General features: G+C 41.9%; 1 protein-coding gene and 1 pseudogene across 4 annotated transcripts in view; both read left to right on the plus strand.

The window, feature by feature from the left end:
• LOC311150822 (ras GTPase-activating protein nGAP-like) overlaps positions 1 to 2,389 on the plus strand; it is a 112,723-nt gene extending 110,334 nt beyond the window's left edge. For all 3 annotated transcript variants that reach the window (XM_084188360.1, XM_084188358.1, XM_084188359.1), the window contains exon 18: positions 1,331 to 2,389. In XM_084188360.1, coding sequence (XP_084044486.1) covers positions 1,331 to 1,498 — 168 coding nt within the window. In that variant the 3' untranslated portion in view covers positions 1,499 to 2,389. The remainder of the gene's footprint in view (positions 1 to 1,330) is intronic.
• Positions 2,390 to 5,491: 3,102 nt separating this feature from the next.
• On the plus strand, positions 5,492 to 23,862 carry LOC311150464 (ATP-dependent RNA helicase A-like; annotated as a pseudogene). The gene is made up of 28 exons (XR_014615698.1): positions 5,492 to 5,596; positions 5,689 to 5,816; positions 5,915 to 6,055; positions 6,162 to 6,291; positions 6,379 to 6,554; positions 7,148 to 7,209; positions 7,340 to 7,386; positions 7,592 to 7,728; positions 7,872 to 7,961; positions 8,116 to 8,277; positions 9,983 to 10,060; positions 10,157 to 10,348; positions 10,542 to 10,683; positions 15,445 to 15,527; positions 15,719 to 15,875; positions 16,003 to 16,100; positions 16,221 to 16,434; positions 16,626 to 16,720; positions 16,803 to 16,876; positions 20,246 to 20,346; positions 20,653 to 20,813; positions 21,192 to 21,303; positions 21,442 to 21,603; positions 21,777 to 21,904; positions 22,064 to 22,292; positions 22,530 to 22,645; positions 22,790 to 22,990; positions 23,332 to 23,862. The product of XR_014615698.1 is annotated as an ATP-dependent RNA helicase A-like (transcript).
• The last annotated feature ends 1,976 nt before the right edge of the window (positions 23,863 to 25,838 follow it).

Below are 25,838 nucleotides of genomic sequence, written 5' to 3' on the forward strand. Positions count from 1 at the left end.
ATCCACGACCCATTTTCAATGCCCTGGCTGAGGGAAGGAGGTTCTCACCCAAGATTTGACGGTACATGGCCCCGTCCATCGTCCCTTTGATGCGGTGAAGTTGTCCTGTCCCCTTAGCAGAAAAACACCCCCAAAGCATAATGTTTCCACCTCCATGTTTGATGTGGGGATGGTGTTCTTGGGGTCATAAGCAGCATTCCTCCTCTTCCAAACACGGCGAGTTGAGTTGATACCAAAGAGCTCGATTTTGGTCTCATCTGACCACAACACTTTCACCCAGTTTTCTTCTGAATCATTCAGATTTTCATTGGCAAACTTCAGACGGCCCTGTATATGTGCTTTCTTGAGCAGGTGAACCTTGCGGGCGCTGCAGGATTTCAGTCCTTCACGGCGTAGTGTGTTACCAATTGTTTTCTTGGTGACTATGGTCCCAGTTGCCTTGAAATCATTGACAAGATCCTCCCGTGTAGTTCTGGGCTGATTCCTCACCGTTCCCATGATCATTGCAACTCCACGAGGTTAGATCTTGCATGGAGCCCCAGGCCGAGGGAGATTGACAGTTATTTTGTGTTTCTTCCATTTGCGAATAATCGCACCAACTGTTGTCACCTTCTCACCAAGCTGCTTGGCAATGGTCTTGTAGCCCATTCCATCCTTGTGTAGGTCTACAATCTTGTCCCTGACATCCTTGGAGAGCTCTTTGGTCTTGGCCATGGTGGAGAGTTTGGAATCTGATTGATTGATTGCTTCTGTGGACAGGTGTCTTTTATACAGGTAACAAGCTGTGATTAGGAGCACTCCCTTTAAGAGTGTGCTCCTAATCTCAGCTCGTTACCTATATAAAAGACACCTGGGAGCCAGAAATCTTTCTGATTGAGAGGGGGTCAAATACTTATTTCCCTCATTAAAATGCAAATCAATTTATAAAATTGTTGTTGTTATTCTGTCTCTCACTGTTCAAATAAACCTACCATTAAAATTATAGACTGATCATTTCTTTGTCAGTGGGCAAACGTATAAAATCAGTAGGGGATCAAATACTTTTTTCCCTCACTGTATATATATATATAAATAACACATTTACAAAAAACAAACATGATGCAATGCTTGGATATTCGTTTTTTGTTTAATCTAGAATTTTGGCTGCTAAACAAAAACTATTTCAGTGAGGTATATTTCAGACTTCGCTTGTGATATTTGAATTTCACCATCTACAGAGTAGTAATCATCCTTTAGCTTACCCTGCTAATCCTTTCTCCACTGTAAAGTGAACGTTTTCCTCCTTTTCTCACTCCCCCCTCTTTCCCTTCTCCTCTCTTTCTCTCTTCAGGAGAAGAGGATAAGCTCCCTGGATGCAGCCAACTCTCGGCTAATGAGTGCCCTGACACAGGTGAAGGAGCGCTATAGCATGCAGAACCTGCGCAACGGCCTCTCGCCAACCAACCCCACAAAACTGTCAATCACTGAGAACGGAGAGTTCAAAAACAGCAGCTGCTGATCGAGTCGGACAGTGTGAGATGGTGTGATGGTCACACTCTCTCCATGCACACAGACCAATTACCTGTGGCTCTACAAGGAATGTCTAGATATTAATGTAAATAGCTTGTATCTTGTATTGGTTGTGTACAGAGATGATACTGGAAAGACGTGTCTTTTGAAGACGTGAACAGGGGGATCAACTGTTGTCATCAAATAGCGAATTGGTGTTTTATAAATGACATTATTCCCATATGCAGTCAAATGCAGTTTTAAAAAGATTTTAAGGATTCCCTAATTAAGAGATGATATATTGAGGAGATGTACATAACATAAAGGGGGTTTGTTGAAATAAAAGCACATAGTGAGCAGTTATAGCTCTAAAAACATATTGAAGTCATGATAGGAATGGAAAGGCAAAATAAACCAAAAACCGTTTTATGCACTCTGTTTTTCTAACTCTACTTTTTTATATTTTTTAACTTCTGTTTTTGTCGTCTTAAACTAGGGGCTGCATTGGTTTTGATTGGCTGATTTTGAGTATATTGGGACTGCTGCTTGCCCATTGTTAGCCGAAACCATAGGTCTTTGAGTTCAGGTTCTTATGGCCTACTGGATCTTCAAAAAAGAGTGCTCACTCCACCACCTTGCCACAGAATAGCAAATGTTATTTATTTATGTACCTTCTACTGGCAAGCCTTCAAGATCCCAAGAGAAGATTTTGTACAATTGTCAATTTAATGTCAATAACTACTGTTTAAAATAGTCTGTTGTTTTCTGTTCTCACCCATCCAGCCCCCCCCCACACACACACTTTTACACTTTTTTGTTGCACAAACAAATTGTATGAACTGGTTTATGTCAATGATAGCGTATCTGTCAGTTGTTGAGAATAAAAACTGCCTGTAACATTGTGGATGTTTTGCATTTATGACTTTTATATGGTTTGTAATTCAACTACAGTGCTAAAGCACATTCATATTTGCAGTGCTTGACTTGGGCAGGAGCTCACAGGAGCTGAGTACCAGCACCTCAAATGTTGTACTGCTTGAGCTCCTGCACCTAAATATAAACAGGAGCTGCACCTATTTCAGTTCAAATCAAGATCTGCATATTTGTGGAGTCATTACATAAATCCGCTTTATAAAGATTATTTTGTTATTGTTACTTTGTAAAATGTGACTTGATCAGTGAACTACAGTTAGTAGAACGGGGTATGAGAAAAATACTTGTAAGCTTGACGCGAAGGCCTCAATTACCGATGAAAGGTGGTAGGTTTAAGCCTAGGCAGACGGGTTGCTACCCACGTTGCCCTAGATCTGGGATTTTCAGTCCGGCAACTGGTCATCATTCTATCCATAGATTCTAATTACTAATTATATGGTTCTACCGCGAGGGGGCTCTCTGGCTGGCTGTCTCGTATGCGCCCCAGGCAACGATTATCTCCTCTTCGTCTCTGGCCCCCAGTTCGTGCTCTCATGTCTGCAGTCTGAATGGTTTGTTTTTGCTAGCCGGCTCGTTTGAAGAAAGTCTTTGGTGGAGCTCGAGTGGGTAAAATGAGCAAAGTACAAATACAATTTGTACTAATTGTGTCAAATGTATTTAGCTAGCTGGTCATGTCTATAATTTCCATGCAACATTCGTTAACGTTAGTACATAAGCTTAAGCTTCTAAACGAGCTAACGTTACCCACTTGATTAAGCTAGCTAGTTTTTTGTGTATCTTTCAGCTAATGTTAGCCTAGCTGGCTAGGTAGGTACAGTGGGGGGAAAAAGTATTTAGTCAGCCACCAATTGTGCAAGTTCTCCCACTTAAAAAGATGAGAGAGGCCTGTAATTTTCATCATAAGTACACGTCAACTATGACAGACAAAATGAGGGGAAAAAATCTAGAAAATCACATTGTAGGATTTTTAATGAATTTATTGGCAAATGATGGTGGAAAATAAGTATTTGGTCAATAACAAAAGTTTCTCAATACTTTGTTATATACTCTTTGTTGGCAATGACACAGGTCAAACGTTTTCTGTAAGTCTTCACAAGGTTTTCACACACTGTTGCTTGTATTTTGGCCCATTCCTCCATGCAGATCTCCTCTAGAGCAGTGATGTTTTGGGGCTGCCGCTGGGCAACACAGACTTTCAACTCCCTCCAAAGATTTTCTATGGGGTTGAGATCTGGAGACTGGCTAGGCCACTCCAGGACCTTGAAATGCTTCTTACGAAGCCACTCCTTCGTTGCCCGGGCGGTGTGTTTGGGATCATTGTCATGCTGAAAGACCCATCCACGTTTCATCTTCAATGCCCTTGCTGATGGAAGGAGGTTTTCACTCAAAATCTCATGATACATGGCCCCATTCATTCTTTCCTTTACACGGATCAGTCGTCCTGGTCCCTTTGCAGAAAAACAGCCCAAAAGCATGATGTTTCCACCCCCATGCTTCACAGTAGGTATGGTGTTCTTTGGATGCAACTCAGCATTCTTTGTCCTCCAAACATGACGAGTTGAGTTTTTACCAAAAAGTTATATTTTGGTTTCATCTGACCATATGACATTCTCCCAATCCTCTTCTGGATCATCCAAATGCACTTCAGACGGGCCTGGACATGTACTGGCTTAAGCAAGGGGACACGTCTCGCACTGCAGGATTTGAGTCCCTGGCGGCGTAGTGTGTTACTGATGGTAGGCTTTGTTACTTTGGTCCCAGCTCTCTGCAGGTCATTCACTAGGTCCCCCCGTGTGGTTCTGGGATTTTTGCTTACCGTTCTTGTGATCATTTTGACCCCATGGGGTGAGATGTTGCGTGGAGCCCCAGATTGAGGGAGATTATCAGTGGTCTTGTATGTCTTCCATTTCCTAATAATTGCTCCCACAGTTGATTTCTTCAAACCAAGCTGCTTACCTATTGCAGATTCAGTCTTCCCAGCCTGGTGCAAGTCTACAATTTTGTTTCTGGTGTCCTTTGACAGCTCTTTGGTCTTGGCCATTGTGGAGTTTGGAGTGTGACTGTTTGAGGTTGTGGACAGGTGTCTTTTATACTGATAACAAGTTCAAACAGGTGCCATTAATACAGGTAACGAGTGGAGGACAGGGGAGCCTCTTAAAGAAGAAGTTACAGGTCTGTGAGAGCCAGAAATCTTGCTTGTTTGTAGGTGACCAAATACTTATTTTCCACCATAATTTGCAAATAAATTCATTAAAAATCCTACAATGGGATTTTCTGGATTTTTTTTTCTCAATTTGTCTGTCATAGTTGATGTGTACTTATGATGAAAATTACAGGCCTCTCTCATCTTTTTAAGTGGGAGAACTTGCACAATTGGTGGCTGACTAAATACTTTTTTCCCCCACTGTATACACTTTTTTTTGTCTGACCTAGCTGACTATGCATGCATTTTAGTTGACACTACTGCCAGTTAGGACTTGGCAAAAAAATGTAAATACCATTGCATTTGATTTAGCCAGCGTCGAATCAATGAATACACGTTAACGGGAATCCACATCTGGTCAACAAACGTTAGCTAGCTAAGCTAGCACCCTGAGCTTGGATTGTCTGGTGTTATCAACAAAGTAATTGAGTCATTGTTGATACAAGTCAGTACGTTAGCTGAGTTTACTCAACTCCACATTACAGGGATCTAAACTAAAACTCATTAGTCAGTTTCTTTGAATAAAGTCAGAACGTAAGAGGCGAAGCGAGAGGGTTTACTCCGCCCAACATCTGTCCACGAAAATGAGTTATTTTTGTATGGACGTCAGTGTCGAATTTGGTAATAGCTTATTTGATCGAATTGAGGTTTCGTAATTGTTAGGTTGTTACAAATGCACTGTAATAAGTGGACGCACGTGACATTTCGTCAACTTTGGAAGAAACTACTTTATAACGGAGTTGTGCCTGTTCACACGCGTATCTGCCCTCTCATTGGCTAGAATGGTCCCACCTGATCTCGCCCACCATCGTCTGCCTTCCATCGTTGAGAACACGTATTTCCATTATTAGAGCAGTCACTCGACTATCTTGTCAATATAATAGACCATCTTTGATAAAGTCGATGGTCTTGTTCGACATTGCAGGCGACTGCCGACTGACTGATCTACAAAGAACAATGCATCATAAATAAGTAATTATTATTTGCATGTCAGTCACAATTTACCTATGAACCTTACGGTTTTGATCCACTTGAACACGGCCAATTAATCCCTGTTCCAACAGAGATCCACAAATCCGCCATGGCAGACATCAAGAACTTCCTGTATGCTTGGTGTGGGAAGAAGAAACTTACACCCAGCTATGACATTCCAGCAGCTGGAAACAAAAACCGACATAAGTTTCTGTGTGAGGTCAGTTTTATACTTTAAAATGTGTCTGCATCAGCAATGATCGGGTAAATAACATCTAACAACATTCCAATTTTGACATATATTATTCCTCTTCCAAGGTACATATTGAGGGATTCAACTACACTGGAATGGGAAACTCCACCAATAAGAAGGATGCCCAGGCAAATGCTGCCAGAGACTTTGTGAATTATCTTGTCCGAGCTGGAGAAATGAATGCAGCTGAAGTCCCAACCCTTGGGGTCAGCTATTAACATATTTCACCTAATGCTTTTTTATAATTCAAGATAAAACATTTTGTCATGCACACGTTGATACCGTATAAAAAAATAATTTTCATATTAACAGGCAAGTGTACCTGACTTAAGTGAGCCTAACTGTGGGGGAGGAGGAGGGGGTGATGGAGGCAACGTCAGCTTTGGAAGTCTTCCTCCAAGTGGACCTATCCCACCTCACCTGGTTGTGAAAGCTGAGCAAGGTACTAGACTGACTTCACCAAATGTCTGTATAGTCTATGTTCTGTGAACTCTATTCCTATGGTGTCATAACTAATCTTGTTGTTTAGCTGTTGCTTCAGCGAATGTACCTTCTGGACCAGTCCCAGGTGTCACTGGTTTGGGATATTCGGGAGGTGGTGGAGGCAATTATTCTGGAGGTGGTGGAAACAGCAATGCGCCGTGGGATCGTGGGGCCAATCTGAAGGACTACTACTCAAAGAGAGATGAGCAAGAGGCGCAGGCGGTAGGACCTGTCAATTCACAATTTTTATAAAGCATTGGGGTTTCATGTCTATCATTAGCTAAATTAATTTGTAACCTAGTTCATCAGGAGTATTGCTCCACCGCGTTCATGACAAACCAAATAGTTTAGGCTTAGACATACATTAGTTTTGTGGACTGTATGTTTTTCTGCTGGACTGCTATGGAGACAGAGCCCTCATGGGTGTGCGGTTAACACCTGAGAGATCTCGGTGAAGTCATTTTGGAGCTATTTCTACTTCAACCATAGAGATCCTATAATCCAATAATTAGTTATAGGATTTCTATGACCTCAAACAATACCTAGTACAATATTGATCCTATTTGAATTTAACTGGACTAAGAAATTCTGAATATAAAAGGTAGTGGACATGTGATGCCAGAAGTCACAACCCTACTTGTCAAGACATGTGGCATCCTTTAGGCTGCACTAAAGTTGTCACATGGTTGCATCCACAATGGGGGATGGAATGGGCATAGTATTGTGTGGTTTTGATTTCTGGTGTCATTTGTTCCACTAGGCGTGGGACAGTCTGGCTGAGGTGATAAGGTTGATTGTTGATTGAAGTCTGGCAGAAAAACATGCTGGCTCCCCCAAGTTATCATCAGAGTGGACAATGGACTTGTCAAGCTCCGAGGTCAGTTGGTCCAATGTTTGATACATGTTTTATCAACTGTAAAAGCATGACAGTTACACATCATTCTGAATTCAGATACATTATGCTTAATAACATTATGGATGATGGTGTTTTTTCACTTCTACTTTAGGAGCTTTATTGCTGAGATGCAGTTGTTTGTAAGACAGCTTGGTAGAAGTAAGTGCCAACTTTTTCATTCAACTCAAACTGAATTGTCTATCGGATGTAAACTGCTTTGTTTAAATGTCTGTAGATGAGTCTCAGAAAGATTAGATATTTCCAAGTTCTGGAGAACATGTTAACAATGACAAAGTTGTTTAGTAGCTGTCTGGAGATGACTTCACATGCAGAGTTAAGAAATACATTTTAATTTGTTTTGTAGATATAATTGCCCGTGAGCATGGCTCTAACAAGAAGCTGGCAGCCCAGTCCTCTGCATTGTCTATCGTCCGTCAACTTTACCATCTGGGTGTCATTTAGTCTTATACTCGCAGTACTAAGAAGAAAGAGGGGGAAATTGTAAGTAACGTGTTTTACTGCTGAAAGAATAGTTATTCACTTATTTGGAGTTAGTACATTTGTTTAATAATGACAGGGTCTTTATGTTGTATGCTTTGTGTTTGTTTTAACCTATGGTTGGTTGAACCTTGGTGTCTTCACAGTTGGAGGCTTTTGAGGTGAATGTGGTGGATGATCTGCAACATCAGCTACAGAGTATGGCCCAAGAACTGGGTGTTGTAATTCCACCTCCAGTAAGTCTCATTTATATGATGACATTTATTAACCGTTATACCGTTTCAATTAGTATCCATCTTGTTGCACAGAAAAGCAAAGTACTGTATGTGATTGATATGAGTGTGACCTTGATTATGAGGATTATGAGTTAAACATTTTGCCTGTCCCCAGCCACCTGATCCAAGTACCCCAGTGTCCCTAGTCCAAGGGAAGATGGCTGTGTTTGAGCCCTCCCAGAGACAGAGCTTGGCCGGGGTGGTGCCCTGGTCCCATCCGCAAGTCAACTGGAATCCCTGGACCAGCAGCAATATCGACGAGGGCCCACTAGCATTTGTGAGTCAGACTTGTTTCTAGCTGTACATTTACTAAAAGAAATGCAACAATATACAGTGAGGGGAAAAAAGTATTTGATCCCCTGCTGATTTTGTACGTTTGCCCACTGACAAAGAAATGATCAGTCTATAATTTTAATGGTAGGTTTATTTGAACAGTGAGAGACAGAATAACAACAAAAAAATCCAGAAAAACGCATGTAATTTTTTTTATAAATTGATTTGCATTTTAATGAGGGAAATAAGTATTTGACCCCCTCTCAATCAGAAAGATTTCTGGCTCCCAGGTGTCTTTTATATAGGTAACGAGCTGAGATTAGAGTGCTCCTAATCACAGCTTGTTACCTGTATAAAAGATACCTGTCCACAGAAGCAATCAATCAATCAGATTCCAAACTCTCCACCATGGCCAAGACCAAAGAGCTCTCCAAGGATGTCAGGGACAAGATTGTAGACCTACACAAGGCTGGAATGGGCTACAAGACCATCGCCAAGCAGCTTGTTGAGAAGGTGACAACAGTTGGTGCGATTATTCGCAAATGGAAGAAACACAAAAGAACAGTCAATCTCCCTCGGCCTGGGGCGCCATGCAAGATCTCACCTCGTGGAGTTGCAATGATCATGAGAACGGTGAGGAATCAGCCCAGAACTACACGGGAGGATCTTGTCAATGATCTCAAGGCAGCTGGGACCATAGTCACCAAGAAAACAATTGGTAACACACTACGCCGTTAAGGACTGAAATGCCAATGAACATCTGAATGATTCAGACGAGAACTGTTGAAGAGTGTTGTGGTCAGATGAGACCAAAACGGAGCTCTTTGGCATCAACTCAACTCGCCATGTTTGGAGGAGGAGGAATGCTGCCTATGACCCCAAGAACACCATCCCCACCGTCAAACATGGAGGTGGAAACATTATGCCTTGGGGGTGTTTTTCTGCGAAGGGGACAGGACAACTTCACCGCATCAAAGGGACGATGGACCATCATGTACCATCAAATCTTGGGTGAGAACCTCCTTCCCTCAGCCAGGGCATTGAAAATGGGTTGTGGATGCTTATTCCAGCATGACAATGACCCAAAACACACGGCCAAGGCAACAAAGGGGTGTCTCAAGAAGAAGCACATTAAGGTCCTGGAGAGGCCTAGCCAGTCTCCAGACCTTAATCCCATAGAAAATATGTGGAGGGAGCTGAAGATTCGAGTTGCCAAACGTCAGCCTCGAAACCTTAATGACTTGGAGAAGATCTGCAAAGAGGAGTGGGACAAAATCCCTCCTGAGATGTGTGCAAACCTGGTGGCCAACTACAAGAAACATCTGACTTCTGTGATTGCCAACAAGGGTTTTGCCACCAAGTACTAAATCATGTTTTGCAGAGGGGTCAAATATTTATTTCCCTCATTAAAATGCAAATCAATTGATAACATTTTTGACATATGTTTTTCTGTATTTTTTTTTTGTTATTCTGTCTCTCACTGTTCAAATAAACCTACCATTAAAATTATAGACTGATCATGTCTTTGTCAGTGGGCAAACGTACGAAATTAGCAGGGGATCAAATACTTTTTTCCCTCACTGTATCTGTATTTTCTGTGGTTATTCTCTTCATAATGTGTCCTTACTTTCTCTAAAGTAAAGCAGTCTATTTTGTCATGGTAGAGCTGCCATCCTATCTAAAAGTATATAATTCCCATTTCCCCCTAGTGCACCCCAGAGCAAATCAGCGCTGACCTACAACATGAGCTGACCTATCAATTGGAACAAGATCAAAGCCTACAGAAGGTATGTTGTTGCCCTGACTTATTTGCTATTATCTTGATTTAGTGTTAAATGATGTTCTGTTATGTCATGACTGACCTGCAAAAACTTGTCTCCTAGGTTATTGGGGAGCGAGATGGGCTTCCAGTGAAGAAGTTTGAGAGGGAGATCATGTCTGCTGTTCAGGGCAACTCAGTGGTGATCATTCGAGGGGCGACCGGCTGTGGCAAAACCACCCAGGTTCCTCAGTACATCCTGGATCAGTTCATCAAGAGTGGGAGGGCGTCTGACTGTAACATTATTGTAACCCAGGTAAGACTCAAAATGAAATATGCATGGATTTGAATCTCTTCCTTGTTTGTGATAAGATAATGACTTTGTCTTCTTGGGAAACTTTGTTTGGCAGTGTGTAAACGTTAAAAGACATTACAAACAGAAACACAGGTCCAGGACATGTTCTGTTACATGAATGTACATAGAATCTCACGGTGACCTTCTTCCTCAGCCCAGGCGTATCAGTGCAGTGTCTGTGGCAGAGCGTGTTTCCTACGAGAGAGGAGAGGATGTCGGTAAGAGCTGTGGGTACAGCGTCCGCTTTGAATCCATCCTCCCATGACCCCATGCCAGCATCATGTTCTGCACTGTTGGTAAGGGTCTTTCTTATTCTCATTTGTCATTTATACTTTAGGTGTTTTTGTGTAGCTAATACAGCTGGGGTGATAAGCATAGCAGAAGTAGGGCTGTCCCAGACAAAAATAATTATTGGCTGACAGTCTGTTCTTTTTAAATTTCAAAACGTGTATTTTTCCATATATAGACACATCCTATGTGCTTTAATCAAATCAACTATATGCACTGTTTAACTGATGCTTTAAGCAAATTGTTTGATGAAATAATTAAGACACACAAATGACTAGAAGTCTGACCGCAATTGATTTGATTGTGCCGGGCCTGGCTCAGACAGCGAGTGACTGGGTGACAAGCACCCGTTGTCTCTCTCTCCTCCCTGCTGCAGCGACCACCACATAACATCAACAGGGTGTATCGCGCTGTCCGTGTTGCTGAAGCTGCAACTTAATTACAGCCATTTCTGACTGAAAAGTTCTGTTACCAAAATCCCTTACTTATTAGGAAAAACATTCCTGATTCCCTCAACCCTTGCTCTCTTTACATGACACATGTATGCATCTCATGAACGTGACCAATAGAGCCTGACCTATAGCCTATCATAATTACATAAATAAATAGATTATAACAAACTCTGAACACTGTAACACGTGACAGCAAAATGGATGCAGAGGACGTGACAAATAAATTAGAAACGGGGACATGTTTATTGGTTGCTCAGGAGGTAAAGGGGAAGTCAGACATGTGGAATATGTTTGACTAGTTGTGGAAAATGCTGGAGATCAAGAAAAATAAGGTAAGGAGCAAGCGCTGCGTGCATATTATGTGTGCTAAACAGGTGCTGTTAGATTACAATATAATTTTCTGACCGTTTGAAACAATGTAAACAACACTAAATAAATGATAAGCGACCAGAGTCTGTTGTAAAGCCTTTATTACAGCAAAGATGAAAAACAGTCGTATTCATTTGTGAATGCAATTTCCGAAATGGAGCAGTTTTGCCCTATTTATTCTTTACACTAATTATTCAATGGTCGCTTAATTTTATTTTCAAATTAAAATGCTTGATTGTATTTCAAATCATGAATGACTCGTATGCTGTGTGAAGACATGAATAAATGATTGATTGATACAGTAGCCTATATAAGTATTGAAATATAGGCTTAAATAAGTTACGCTATTAAGACTAAACAGGATGCGCTCTTAGGCCTACAGGTTGATGGTGGTTATACAAGGCTGCTATACTAAGCCTACTAATGATAATAACATTACATATTATTGTGATGATAATGATGATGATAATAACAACAACAATAAGAAGGAGATCAAGGAAAAAGGAGGGTTATTATTATAATAAATATAAACTACCGTTCAAAAGTTAGGGGTCACTTAGAAATGTCCTTGTTTTTGAAAGAAAAGCAATTTTTTTGTCCATTAAAATAACATTGTGATCAGAAATTGATCAGAAATACAGTTTAGACATTGTTAATGTTGTAAATGTACAGAGGCCCATTATCAGCAACCGTCAGTCCTGTGTTCCAATGGCACGTTGTGTTTGCTAATCCAAGTTTATCATTTTAAAAGGCTAATTGATCATTAGAAAACCCTTTTGCAATTATGTTAGCACAGCTGAAAACTGTTGTGCTGATTTAAAGAAGCAATAAAACTGGCCATCTTGAGACTAGTTGAGTATCTGGAGCATCAGCAATTGTGGGTTCGATTACAGAATCAAAATGGCCAGAAACAAATAACTTTCTTCTGAAACTCGTCAGTCTATTCTTGTTCTGACAAATTAAGGCTATTCCATGCGAGAAATTGCCAAGAAACTGAAGATCACGTATAACGCTGTGTACTACTCACGTATAACCCGGTGCACAACTGAGCAAGAGGACAAATACATTAGTGTCTAGTTTGAGAAACAGACACCTCACAGGCAGCTTAATTAAATAGTACCCACAAAACACCAGTCTCAACGTCAACAGTGAAGAGGCGACTCCGGGATGCTGACCTTCTAGGCAGAGTTGCAAAGAAAAAGCCATATCTCAGTCTGGCCAATAAAAAGAAAAGATTAAGATGGGCAAAAGAACACACACTGGACAGAGGAAGATTGGAAAAAAGTGTTATGGAAAGACTAATCGAAGTTTGAGGTGTTCGGATCACAAAGAACATTTGTGAGACGCAGACCAAATGAAAAGATGCTGGAGGAGTACTTGATGCCTTCTGTCGAGCATGGTGGAGGAAATGTGATGGTCTGGGGGTGCTTTGTTGGTGGTAAAGTGGGAGATTTGTACAGGGTAAAAGGGATCTTGAAGAAGGAAGGCTATCACTCCATTTTGCAATGCCATGCCATACCCTGTGGACGGCGCTTGATTGGAGCCAATTTCCTCCTACAACAGGACAATGACCAAAAGCACAGCTCCAAGCTATGCAATAACTATTTAGGGAAGAAGCAGTCAGCTGGTATTCTGTCAATAATGGAGTGGCCAGCACAGTCACCGTATCGCAACCCTATTGAGCTGTTGTGGGAGCATGGAAAACAAGGACATTTCTAAGTGACCAAACTTTTGAACGGTAGTGTATATATTTTTGACAATTTGGAACAGTGTAAACACTACTAAATCAATTATAAATAATACCAGAGAATTAAGTTGGTTTCCCCTCCTCACTTTTCTTAGACAATTAAGGCAAGGGCTGTTTTCTCGTCTCCTAACTCTGCTGCTGCCTCCGCCGCATTGTTCTCAACACCAATATGCTGCTTAACTTTGCTATTATGCACATAGCAACATGGTCTAGGAAAAGGCACCAATTGAACAGCGCACTGATGTTTCAGAACCAACCACGGACAGCGACCACTATCCAACGCGGGAGAAAGCACATTTGTGATAAAATAATAAAAATGGTATTTGTGTTGCACCATTGTTCTTACATAATATAACAATATACAATTTCAGTAGCACATGGGTTAGACTGATGGACTGTACCATCCCCACGGCCTCCACAATGGATCAGTCCACTCAGACATGCACGAATCAGACAGGTGTCTTGTACACAATTATTTTTTTGTTTGTTTTTTTGCTACTGCTCGACTAAAGAAGTCTCGGTCGACCAGTCAACTAAATGGGGTCAGCCCTAAGCAGAAGACGCATTGAATTGTATTGATGTTGTCATGTTAATGCCTTCGGAATGTATTCCGACTTTTTCCACATTTTGTTACGTTACAACCTCATTATAAAATGGATTAAATTGTTTTTTCCCCTCATCAATCTATGCACAATACCCCATAATGACAAAGCAAAAACAGCTTTTAGAAACATTTGCTAATTTTTTGAAAAAACTATTACATTTACATAAGTAAGTTAAAGCACTTTTGGCAGCGATTACAGCCTTGAGGCTTCTTGGTATGACAATACAATCTTAGCACACCTGTATTTGGGGAGTTTCTCCCATTCTTCTCTGCAGATCCTCTCAAGCTCTGTCAGGTTGGATGGGGAGTGTTGCTGCACAGCTATTTTCAGGTCTCTCCAGAGATGTTTGATCGGGTTCTAGTCCGGGCTCTGGCTGGGCCACTCAAGGACATTGAGAGACTTGTCCCGAAGCCACTCCTGTGTTGTCTTGGCTGTGTGCTTAGGGTCGTTGTCCTGTTGGACGGTGAACCTTCGCCCCAGTCTGAGGTCCTGAGCGCTCTAGAGCAGGTTTTCATCAAGGATCTCTCTGTACTTTGCTCCGTTCATTTTTGCCTCGATCCTGACTAGTCTCCCAGTCCCTGCCGCTGGAAAACATTACATTTACATCATCCCCACAGCATGATGCTACCACTACCATGCTTCACAGTAGGGATGGTGCCAGGTTTCCTCCAGAAGTGACGCTTGGCATTCAGGCCAAAGAGGTCAATATTGGTTTCATCAGACAAGAGAATCTTGTTTCTCATGGTCAGAGTCCTTTAGATGCCTTTTGGCAAACTCCAAGTGGGCTGTCATGTGCCTTTTTACTGAGGAGTGGCTTCTGTCTGGCCACTCTACCATAAAGGCCTGATTGGTGGACTGCTGCAAAGATGGTTGTCCTTCTGGAAGTTTCTCCCATCTCCACAGAGGAACTCTGGAGCTCTGTCAGAGTGACCATCGGGTACTTGGTCACCTCCCTGACCAAGGCCCTTCTCCCCCGATTGCTCAGCTCTAGGAAGAGTCTTGGTGTTTCCAAACTTCTTCCATTTAAGAATGATGGAGGTCACTGTGTTCTTGGGGACCTTTAATGCTGCGGACATTTTTTGGTACCCTTCCCCAGAGCTGTGCCTCAACACAATCCTGTCTCGGAGCTCTACGGACATTTCCTTCGACCTCATGGGTTTGTTTTTACTCTGACATGCACTGTCAACTGTGTGACCTTTATATAGACAGGTGTGACCTTTATATAGACAGGTGTGTGCCTTTCCAAATTATGTCCAATCAATTCAATTTGCCACTGGTGGATTCCAAGTTGTAGAAACATCTCAAGGATGATCAATGGAAACAGGATGCTCCTGAGCTCAATTTAGAGTCTCTTGGCAAAGGGTCTGAATACTTATGTAAATAAAGTATTTCTTTTTTTTGATTTTTAATACATTTGCTAACATTTCTAAAAACCTGTTGCTTTGTCATTATTGGGTATGGTGTGTAGATTGCTGAGGATTTTTATTTAATCAATTTTAGAATAAGGCTGTAACAAAGTGTGGAAAACGGAAGGGGTCTGAATACTTTCCGAAGGCACTATATAGCATAAGTTGATCTGTATTGCTCTATTTCTAGGTGTGTTACTGCGGAAGCTGGAAGCAGGTATTCGTGGGATCAGCCATGTGATTGTGGATGAAATCCACGAGAGAGACATCAATGTGCGTATAGCTGATGATCCCCCAAATCAGAATCCTTAGTGGCAGTTGCCCCTGATACAGATTGAGCACACTCAATGGAGAATCTACATTGAGAATTATTATTATTTGTAGTCCAGGACTAGGCTTAATCTGTGTCAGGGAAATCAGCCCTCTGTGTACTATATATAGAATAAATCATGTTTACTTTTCAGACTGACTTCCTCATGGTGGTGCTGAGGGACGTGGTCCAGACATACCCAGAGGTGCGCATCATCCTCATGTCGGCCACCATCGACACCACCATGTTCAGAGAGTACTATTTCAACTGCCCCGTCATCGAGGTGTTCGGCCGCACATTCGCAGTACAAGGTAAGAGAGCTCAGTCAAATGGAGCTTGCACACTTTCTTAAATCAATCTAACCTTTATATGATCTAGTTTATGGGCTTGTAATGGATAGGTCTAAGGTGTTTCTAACAAAGTTTCAATCTTTTCCAGAGTACTTTTTGGAAGATTGCATTCAGATGACTCATTTTATTCCTCCTCTGAGTGATAGAAAGAGGAAGGACAAGGATGAGGAAGGAGGAGATGAAGAGGTGTGGGACAATACTTTATCCTCGGTCTCAAGCACAGAGGACCATTTCATTTAACCACAGTTTCTTGTTCAACGGAAGTGTGGTCTTTGTATATGTTTGACTTCCTCTTGTTTGTCACAGGCCAACTGTAATGTGATATGTGGGCCAGAGTACACCCCAGAGACTAAGCGCTCCATGGCCCAGATTAATGAGAAGGAGACTCCCTTTGAGCTGGTGGAGGCCCTGCTGAAGTACATCGAGACCCTCCAGGTGACCGGGGCCGTGCTCGTCTTCCTGCCCGGCTGGAACCTCATCTACTCCATGCAGAAACACCTGGAGATGAACCCACACTTTGGTGTGTTTTCTCGCTACTAATCCCTGGTTCTACCATAGAAATGCTATTGGTCAAAGTATTTGGATTGATATCAACAAATGCATTGTCATTTTAGTCTCAAATCACCCAAGTTTCTCCCTTTTGAAATGCTGTTGGTCCTAATTGTAATGATAACAGTAAATTGACTTGCTTTTTATTTTTGTTTCACCCAGGAAGTCAACGGTACCTGATTCTACCACTCCACTCTCAGATCCCCAGAGAAGAGCAAAGAAGGGTATTTGAGCCTGTGCCTGAAAACATCACCAAGGTCAGTCAGTCTGGGTCCTAGGGTTTTTCCTGTATTGGTGTTTAATGTTGCGTATATGTTATTAATTTTTTATCCTTTTCAGGTGATCTTGTCAACAAACATCGCAGAGACCAGTATTACCATCAATGATGTAGTATACGTCATCGACTCTTGCAAGTACCGTATTTTCCGCACTATAAGGCGCACCGGAGTATAAGCCGCAGCAGCTAAATTGAATGATATTGAATGATGTGTACATATATAAGCCGCACTGGACTATAAGCCGCAGGTGTTTTAATGTTTAATTACCATATGTAAGGGTTCGTGCACAGAGGGGATTGTCGGGAAAGAGACAAACTGTCTCGCTCTCGTAATGTCTGTCTGTCTTGCTCTCGTTCTGTCTCTCGTACCACTCTCGGTTCCACTTTTACTTTTGCGCGCTACCTGTCTCACTCTTTTCCGGCCTCCAGCTTTTCCTGCTGGAGCCCGCCGCTTAAAGGTGGGGGGCGCGGACCGGTCATAGAGCCCATAGAGTTAAAGTTGGTGGCCTGTAACCTGTAAAATCCATAGATTTAGGAGGTCTTCTAGTGGCCGTTAGCTGTAAAAATCCATAGATTAGCCGCACCGTTATATAAGCCGCAGGGTCGAAAAATGGGGAAAAAGGCAAGATTCTCTGGACTGATGAAACCAAGATTGAACTCTTTGGCCTGAATGCCAAGCATCACGTCTGGAGGAAACCTGGCACCATCCATATGGTGAACTATGGTGGTGGCAGCATCATGCTGTGAGGATGTTTTTCAGCGGCAGGGACTGGGAGACTAGTCAGATTAACGGAGCACAAAGTACAAAGAGATCCTTGATGAAAAACTGCTCCAGAGTGCTGAGGTCCTCAAACTGGGGCAAAGGTTCACCTTCCAACAGGAAAACGACCCTAAGCACACAGCTAAGACAACACAGAAGTGGCTTCGGGACAAGTCTCTGAATGTCCTTGAGTGGCCCAGCCAGAACCCGGACTTGAACCCGATCGAACATCTCTGGAGAGACCTGAAAATAGCTGTGCAGCGACGCTCCCCATCCAACCTGACAGAGCTTGAGAGGATCTGCAGAGAAGAATGGGAGAAACTCCCCAAATACAGGTGTGCCAAGCTTGTAGCATCATACCCAAGAAGACTCGTGGCTGTAATCGCTGCCAATTGTGCTTCAACAAAGTACTGAGTAAGGGTCTGAATACTTGTGATATTTCCATATTTTTTTATTAGCAAACAAATCTAAAAACCTGTTTTTGCTTTGTCAGTATGGGGGTAGATTGATCAGGGGAAAATACAATTTAATCCATTTTAGAATAAGGCTGTAACGTAACAAAATGTGGGAAAAATCTGAATACAAGGGTCAGAATAGTTTCCGAATGCACTGTAGTTAGCTACATCTATGGGATTTTGTTTTTCTGTCGTGCATCATGTGCAGTAGCGTGTGTGTGTGTGTGTGTGTGTGTGTGTGTATGTATGTATGTATGTATGTATATATATATATAAATATCATACACACACACACACACACACACACACACACACACACACACACACACACACACACACACACTACCAGTCAAAAGTTTGGAAACACCTACTCATTCCAGGGTTTTTCTTTATTTTTACTATTTTCTACATTGTAGAATAATAGTGAAGACATAAACTATGGAATCATGTAGTAACCAAAAAAGTGTTAAACAAATCAAAATATATTTTTATATTTGAGATTCTTCAAATAGCCACCCTTTGCCTTGATGACAGCTTTGTACACTCTTGGCATTCTCTCAACCAGCTTCATGAGGTATTCACCTGGAATGCATTTCAATTAACAGGTGTGCCTTCTTAAAAGTTAATTTGTGGAATTTCTTTCCTTCTTAATGCGTTTGTGCCAATCAGTTGTGTTGTGACAAGGTGGGGGGGCATATAGAAGATAGCCCTATTTGGTAAATTACCAAGTCCATATTATGGCAAGAACAGCTCAAATAAGCAAAGAGAAGCGACAGTCCATCATTACTTTAAGACTTGAAGGTCAGTCAATATGGAACATTTCAAGAACTTTGAAAGTTTCTTCAAGTGCAGTCGCATAAACCATCAAGCGCTATGATGAAACTGGCTCTCATGAGGACCGCGACAGAAATGGAAGACCCAGAATTAACTCTGCTGCATAGGATAAGTTCATTAGAGTTACCAGCCTCAGAAATTGCAGCCCAAATAAATGCTTCACAGAGTTCAAGTAAGACACATCTCAACATCAACTGTTCAGAGGGGACTGTGTGAATCAGGCCTTCATGGTCGAATTGCTTCAAAGAAACCACTACTTAAGGACAACCGCCGTGGCTTTGTGAGATGCGGTATGGGTGAACGGATGATCTCCGCATGTCTATTTCCCACCGTAAAGCATGGAGGAGGTGGCCTCCTGTAGCTCAGTTGGTAGAGCATGGCGCTTGCAACGCCAGGGTTGTGGGTTCGATTCCCACGGGGGGCCAGCATGAAAAATGTATGCACTCACTAACTGTAAGTCGCTCTGGATAAGAGCGTCTGCTAAATGACTAAAATGTTGTTGTTTTTTTAAATAAAAAATGTGTTATGTTGTAGGGATGCTTTGCTGGTGACAGTGTCTGTGATTTATTTAGAATTCAAGGGACACTTAACCAGCATGGCTATCACAGCATTCTACAGCGATACGCCATCCCATCTGGTTTGGGCTTAGTGGGACTATCATTTGTTTTTCAACAGGACAATTACCCAACACACCTCCAGGCTTTAAGGGCTATTTTACCAAGAAGGAAAGTGATGGAGTGCTGCATCAGATGACCTGGCGTCCACAATCCCCAGACCTCAACCCAATTGAGATGGTTTGGGATGAGTAGGACTGCAGAGTGAAGGAAAAGCAGCCAACAAGTGCTCAGCATATGGGAACTCCTTCAAGACTGTTGGAAAAGCATTCCAGGTGAAGCTGGTTGAGAGAATGCCAAGAGTGTGCAAAGCTGTCATCAAGGCAAAGAGTTGCTATTTTAAGATTCTCAAATATAAAATATACTTTGATTTTGTTTAACACTTTTTTGGTTACTACATGATTCCATATGTGTTATTTCATAGTTTTGTCTTCACTACTATTCTACAATGTAAAAAATAGTACAAATAAAGAAAAACCCATGAATGAGTAGATGTGTCAACTTTTGACTGGTTGTGTGTGTGTGTGTGTGTGTGTGTATTAGATAACGGCACAATCATTTGGTAATTTTTGGGCTTGTGCTCATTAAATGTATTTAATGTATGGCTCATCAGGCTCATGTAGCGTCAGGCTTGACTTTTCCATCAAAGCTCTAATAACATCCAGACCTAGGCCTATTTTATATGCTTTATAATGCTTTTGAATGACACTTCCGGTTTTGGCAGGAAATACCGGGTTACCTGGGAGAAAAGTGATTTATTCTCGGGGTGGAACATTTTGTAAAATACCAGGAAAATATTCTACCCTACTAATGACCACCCATGATGGTGTGTTTTCTCTTAGGCAGAAAGTGAAGCTGTTCACGTCTCACAACAACATGACCAACTACGCCGCGTCCAGGCTGGCTTCTGCTTTCATCTGTGTAGCAGAGCACGCTTTGACAAGTACGTCTCTGAACCGCAACCTTCATTGGAGTTGAAGAGATCACAAACTTCTTGGCCCGTATTCAAAAAGCCTCTCACAATAGGAGTGCTGATCTCGGATCAGATCCCCCCCTGTCCATGTAAACATATTAATTATGATAAAAGGCTAAACTGATCCTAGATCAGCACTACAACTCTGAGATTCCAAATGAATATTGAATATTTTCTCTTACCCTTACTTGTATGTCATACTATGAGTTTGATTTGAAAAACACAAGTGAAGAATGTATGCCTCTGCTTCTGTGCCTACCCTTTTCTTCATTCCAGACTAGAGACCCATATGACCCCTGAGATATTCCGTACTCCTCTCCACGAGGTAGCCCTGAGCATCAAGCTGCTGAGACTAGGATCCATTGGTCATTTCCTCTCCAAGGCCATCGAGCCCCCTCCCCTGGACGCGGTTATAGAGGCAGAACACACACTGAAAGGTTAGTCTTTTAGCTTTGACCTTAAAGCTAGAACCCTTAGTTGCTACATCCATTTTTGGAATGATAGGTTGATGTATATTATACCCATTGATTCTTACAGAATAAAACTATAATGTTGATATCATGGATGGTCAGTCCTTGCATACATAGCAGTCCATAGCTCTGTCTATGAATTTTTGTGCTTACATTTCTCCAGGCCTATCCCTCAGCTTTATTCAAACAGGCGGGGTGACCGCTTTATCGTTTCTATTAAGGATTCTAACTTTAATAGATTCGTTTTTTCATCTAGAGTTCTAGAAGAGCCCCATTGTTGTAAGCATTACCAACCACCTTGAATAGTGTTGGCATTTACGGTTCTTTTTAATATTTTCCCACTAGAACTGGATGCCTTGGACACAAACGACGAGTTGACTCCACTTGGTCGGATCCTTGCAAAGCTTCCCATCGAGCCACGGCTGGGAAAGATGATGATTATGGGCTGCATTTTCAAGTGAGTGCTGCATCAGAAGTCATGCATGAATTTAGTCATACTATTCCATATTGACAAATCGCTATACACATACAGTGTTTTATGTTTCCAATGAGAAATGGTTTAAGTAGTTGATGCTTTCTCTGCTCTGCTTTCTAGTGTTGGTGATGCAGTGTGCACCATCTCCGCAGCGTCCTGCTTCCCAGAGCCCTTCATCAATGATGGCAAGCGCTTGCGCTACGTGCACCGCAACTTTGCTGGCACCCGCTTCTCAGACCACGTGGCACTGCTGTCAGTCTTCCAGGCTTGGGACGATGTGAGGTGAGTCCTGGCTTCATAGAAACATGCTTTTATATTATATTATTATTATTAAACATGCAACATGTACATCTAGAAAACAACCAATTCCCTCTTATGGATTAGAATGAAACACTCCTATTCTCTCTCACTACCTGGAAAATGAAGGTTATAACGGCTTGTTAACTTTATTGTAGAATGGGAGGTGAGGATGCAGAGTCCAGATTCTGTGAACACAAGAGGCTCAACATGTCCACACTGAGGATGACCTGGGAGGCCAAAGTGCAGCTGAAGGAGATCCTCATCAACTCTGGCTTCCCTGAGGGTAAATTATGTCTGTCTCAAATGGCCTATGGGTCCTGGTCAAAAGTAGTGCACTTTATAGGGAATAGGGTGCCATGTGAACAACCCAATTTGTGTTGCAATATTGGCATAATATACAATCACATTTGAAATAGTTTGCTGTTTTTTGTCTTTTCATTTGGGTGCTTGATGACACAGATGTTCAACAACGTTGGACCCGACAACAACCTTGACGTGGTCATCTCTCTCCTGACATACGGCTCCTATCCCAATGTGTGCTACCACAAGGAGAAGAGGAAGATTCTCACCACAGAGGGGCGCAATGCCCTCATCCATAAATGCTCAGTCAACTGCCCCTTCAGCAGCCAGGACATGACCTACCCATCACGTTCTTCGTCTTTAGCGAAAAGGTATGATCTCAAATTAGAAGTTGTCAACGTCTACATAATATGAATACACTGGTGTGTCAAAGGTTTTACTCTTCTATAGGTTATTTCTATGCTTAAATGTGAGCTAACGGGGTCACTCTGTCAGTGTTCGATGACAATCTATGATTGTAAATTGGGGTACAATTCAGTCTGACTGCACGCAACCAATTAACACTACTACTACAATTCATGACCACTGGTCTTTTTGTTTTCCACCAGATACGGACTCGAGCCATCTCCGCCAAAGGAATGACACTAGTCAGCCCACTCCAGCTGATCTTGTTTGCCTCCAAGAAAATCACATCAAACGGGGAAATCATTGAACTGGATGATTGGTGAGTGTAGCTACTGTCTTTAAAGTGGTGCAATAGTGGAAACATGTTTTTTCCTGCATATTTACTTACAATACTAAAAAGGGTTTTGGATGAAGCATGAAAATTGTGAGGTGAAGCAGATAAAACCACCATCTGTATTCACAGGATAAAACTGAAGATACCTCATGACGTGGCTGGCTGCATAGCGGCTCTGAGGGCTGGAATGGAGGCCCTTGTTGTGGAAGTCACCAAAGACCCTGAGTACATCAGACAGCTGGACCCCACAAACGAGCGCATGCTCAACATCATCCGCCAAATCTCCAAGCCCTCCGCAGCCGGGCTTAACCTCATGGTCAACAATCTACGGTAAGATCAACATGACAGATTAGACTTCTCAGTTCAGGGGAGTAGGAAAATATCCCAAATGGCACCCTTTTCCCTACATAGTGCACTACTTTTGACCAGAGCCCTAGCAGCCATAGTCCGATAAACATCAACAAACATAACATACCATACATACTTGTAGTGAAGCCATGTAGTGGCAATATTGGATTAGTTTATTCTGTGTAGGTTATCAACATTTGTGCACAGTATAATCTACTCCACTGATTGAGTAATAGGACAGCATATTACTTTTTTCAGTTGTGAAATATGTCTGTTTTGAATAACAAATACAGCTGGTTTACATGTTTTTCTGTCTTTATCAGTTTTGGCGATGGTCCACGTCCTCCTAAGATGGGCAGGTTTGATGGAGGTGGAGGAGGGTACCGAGGTGGAGGATACAGAGGTGGAGGAGGAAGTAACAGGAGGCGGCGGCGGATACCAGGGCGGCGGCGGCGGATACCGTGGAGGTGGTGGATACAGGGGGGGTGAGGGATATTAGAGCATTTGAAGTGTAACATTTTGGATGTTGTGTATAAAAATGCATAGTATGACCTTATTAGGAGCATGATGTTTGTTTATTTGACTAATATTACAAACGTTTCTGTAAGGATGTTTTGTTTTAGTTGTGCATTTTGTGAACCCCCACCACCACCACTTTGAAGTCAAGGTTATTGGCCCACATATTATACATTGGGTATTTAAATCTACTGGAATTAGGCATCAACAAATGTAAGTATTTGCTGTACAGATCATCCATTCTCTGTATTATCTTTTAGACTGACTCATTGGATTAGTTTGTATTTGTTAGTGTTAAATATTTCATTTCATGAGCCTCATTTTGTCAATAATTTATAACTGAAAGACGATCATTAAAGAAATCAATTCAATAAAATACTTTTCCCCAACACTGGCAGATTTCCTTGGCATTTCCTCTGAAGGCACACAAAGGAGCACAATTTTGGAAAAAAATTCATGAATTGTTCATATAAAGTGTACGTTTATGGGGCCAGTGCATAAAATAGCTTTTAACTTTATAGTTCATTGAAATGGATATGAACACAAGATAAATTATCCAACACAATCGCCTTAAGTAGTAACATCTGTTACATGGCAAGATACTGAGCAAACAGCTACATTCAATAGGGAATTGTCTGTCAAAGGTCTGGTTACTTCAACTTGTTTTAACCATTGCGTACAACACATTTACGCTGCAATCCTAGACTCAGGAATTCACCTACATCGCCCTTGGTGTTGTACTCCAGTTTGTTGGTGGTGATCTCCAAGCTGAGTTTCTGCAGGGCCTTGGAAAGATGATCTGTCTCGTTCTTGTCGCCACTGGCTGTCTGCTCCAGGTCCTCACTCAATTTTTACAGATTGTCAGGAACAAAAATGGTCACGCCATAACCGTGGTTATCATGAATGTGGTTGTCGATGAGCTTCAGCTGGGGCTGAGGGAGAAGCTGAATAGAAAGCACATTTCATGTTCCTGATCAATCCTTGGTTTTCTACTTGAGTCGACACAGACATAAGTGAGGTTTTTCACTATGGTGACGCTTACATCATCCACCTTTTTAAATTGGGTCTCTGCTTTACTATGCCACATTAATTACACTTACAACACCACTATCACAGATTTATCATGCTGCTGACAATCGAGGGTTCCTCCTTGATTTAAACACTTTAGTTGATTCATTTCCCCAGAATCCCCACTTTCCCAAGAGAGTAAGCGGCGAAGCGAGAGGTTTTACTCCACCCAAAATCTGTCCACAAAAACAAACCCATGAAGTGAGGAATTTTTGTATGGAGGTCAACGAGTGTCGAATTTGGTCAACAAAATAGAAGTTTCATAATGGTTAGGTTGTTATGAATGCACTGAGAAAAGTGGACGCACATGGCACTTTGGCAACTTTTGAAGAAAAAAAAACTATAGAGGACATCATGTATATAACCCTTTATAGCATGGACATAGTCATCGAGGGCTTCCACCATTTAAAAGTAGTCAACTGGGTGGGGATTCCTATGAGTTGGGAGCAATCAGCCAATGAACAGAATTGACAGCTTTAAAATGGATAGCATGGGCAGCGCCATTTAGGCTATCACAGATGCTATAATGGCATAGATACTATCATAGATGCTATAATGGCATAGATACAAAGATGAGTCCTCTATCCATCTCTATGGCTTGTTGTTCACGTGCGTATCTGCCCTCTCATTGGCTAGAATGGTCTCACCTGAGCTCGCCTCCACCCACCTGCCTTCCATCTTTGACGACATGTATTTCCATTGTTAGAGCGGCACTTGACTATCTTGTCAATATAATAGACAATCTTTGCTTCCCCTTAAAGCTGCAATATGTCAACTTTTTGGGCGACCTGACCAAATTTACATAGAAAATGAGTTATAGATCTGACACTCATTGAAAGCAAGTCTAAGAAGCGGAAGAGCTGTTATATGTGTACTATTTCAGTTCTTCCCGTTCTTAAGTTTCGTTTTTGCGTCTTTTACTTTCGGTTTTTGTACACCAGCTTCAAACCGCTGGAAATACAACATTTTGGTTACTGGAAGGATATTTCACAGCGGTTTAAATGGGGTACAAAAACCGAAAGTATAAGAGGCAAAAACATAACTTGTTTTGTCACAAACTGAAATTAGGTGAACTATTTGAATTTTAGCAACCCGGAAATGGCGTAGCGATTTCTGCATATTGCACCTTTAATGTTCCATACTACGCAACCACAATGGAATTATTTAGTGCAGGGGTCTTCAACCATATGTTAGCAAAAAATAAAAATAAAATTCAAGTCTTATCAGGGGGCCGGTTCAGACCAGA

This window comes from Coregonus lavaretus (genome assembly GCF_964263955.1).
Source record: "Coregonus lavaretus genome assembly, chromosome: 23".
NCBI lineage: Eukaryota > Metazoa > Chordata > Actinopteri > Salmoniformes > Salmonidae > Coregonus > Coregonus lavaretus.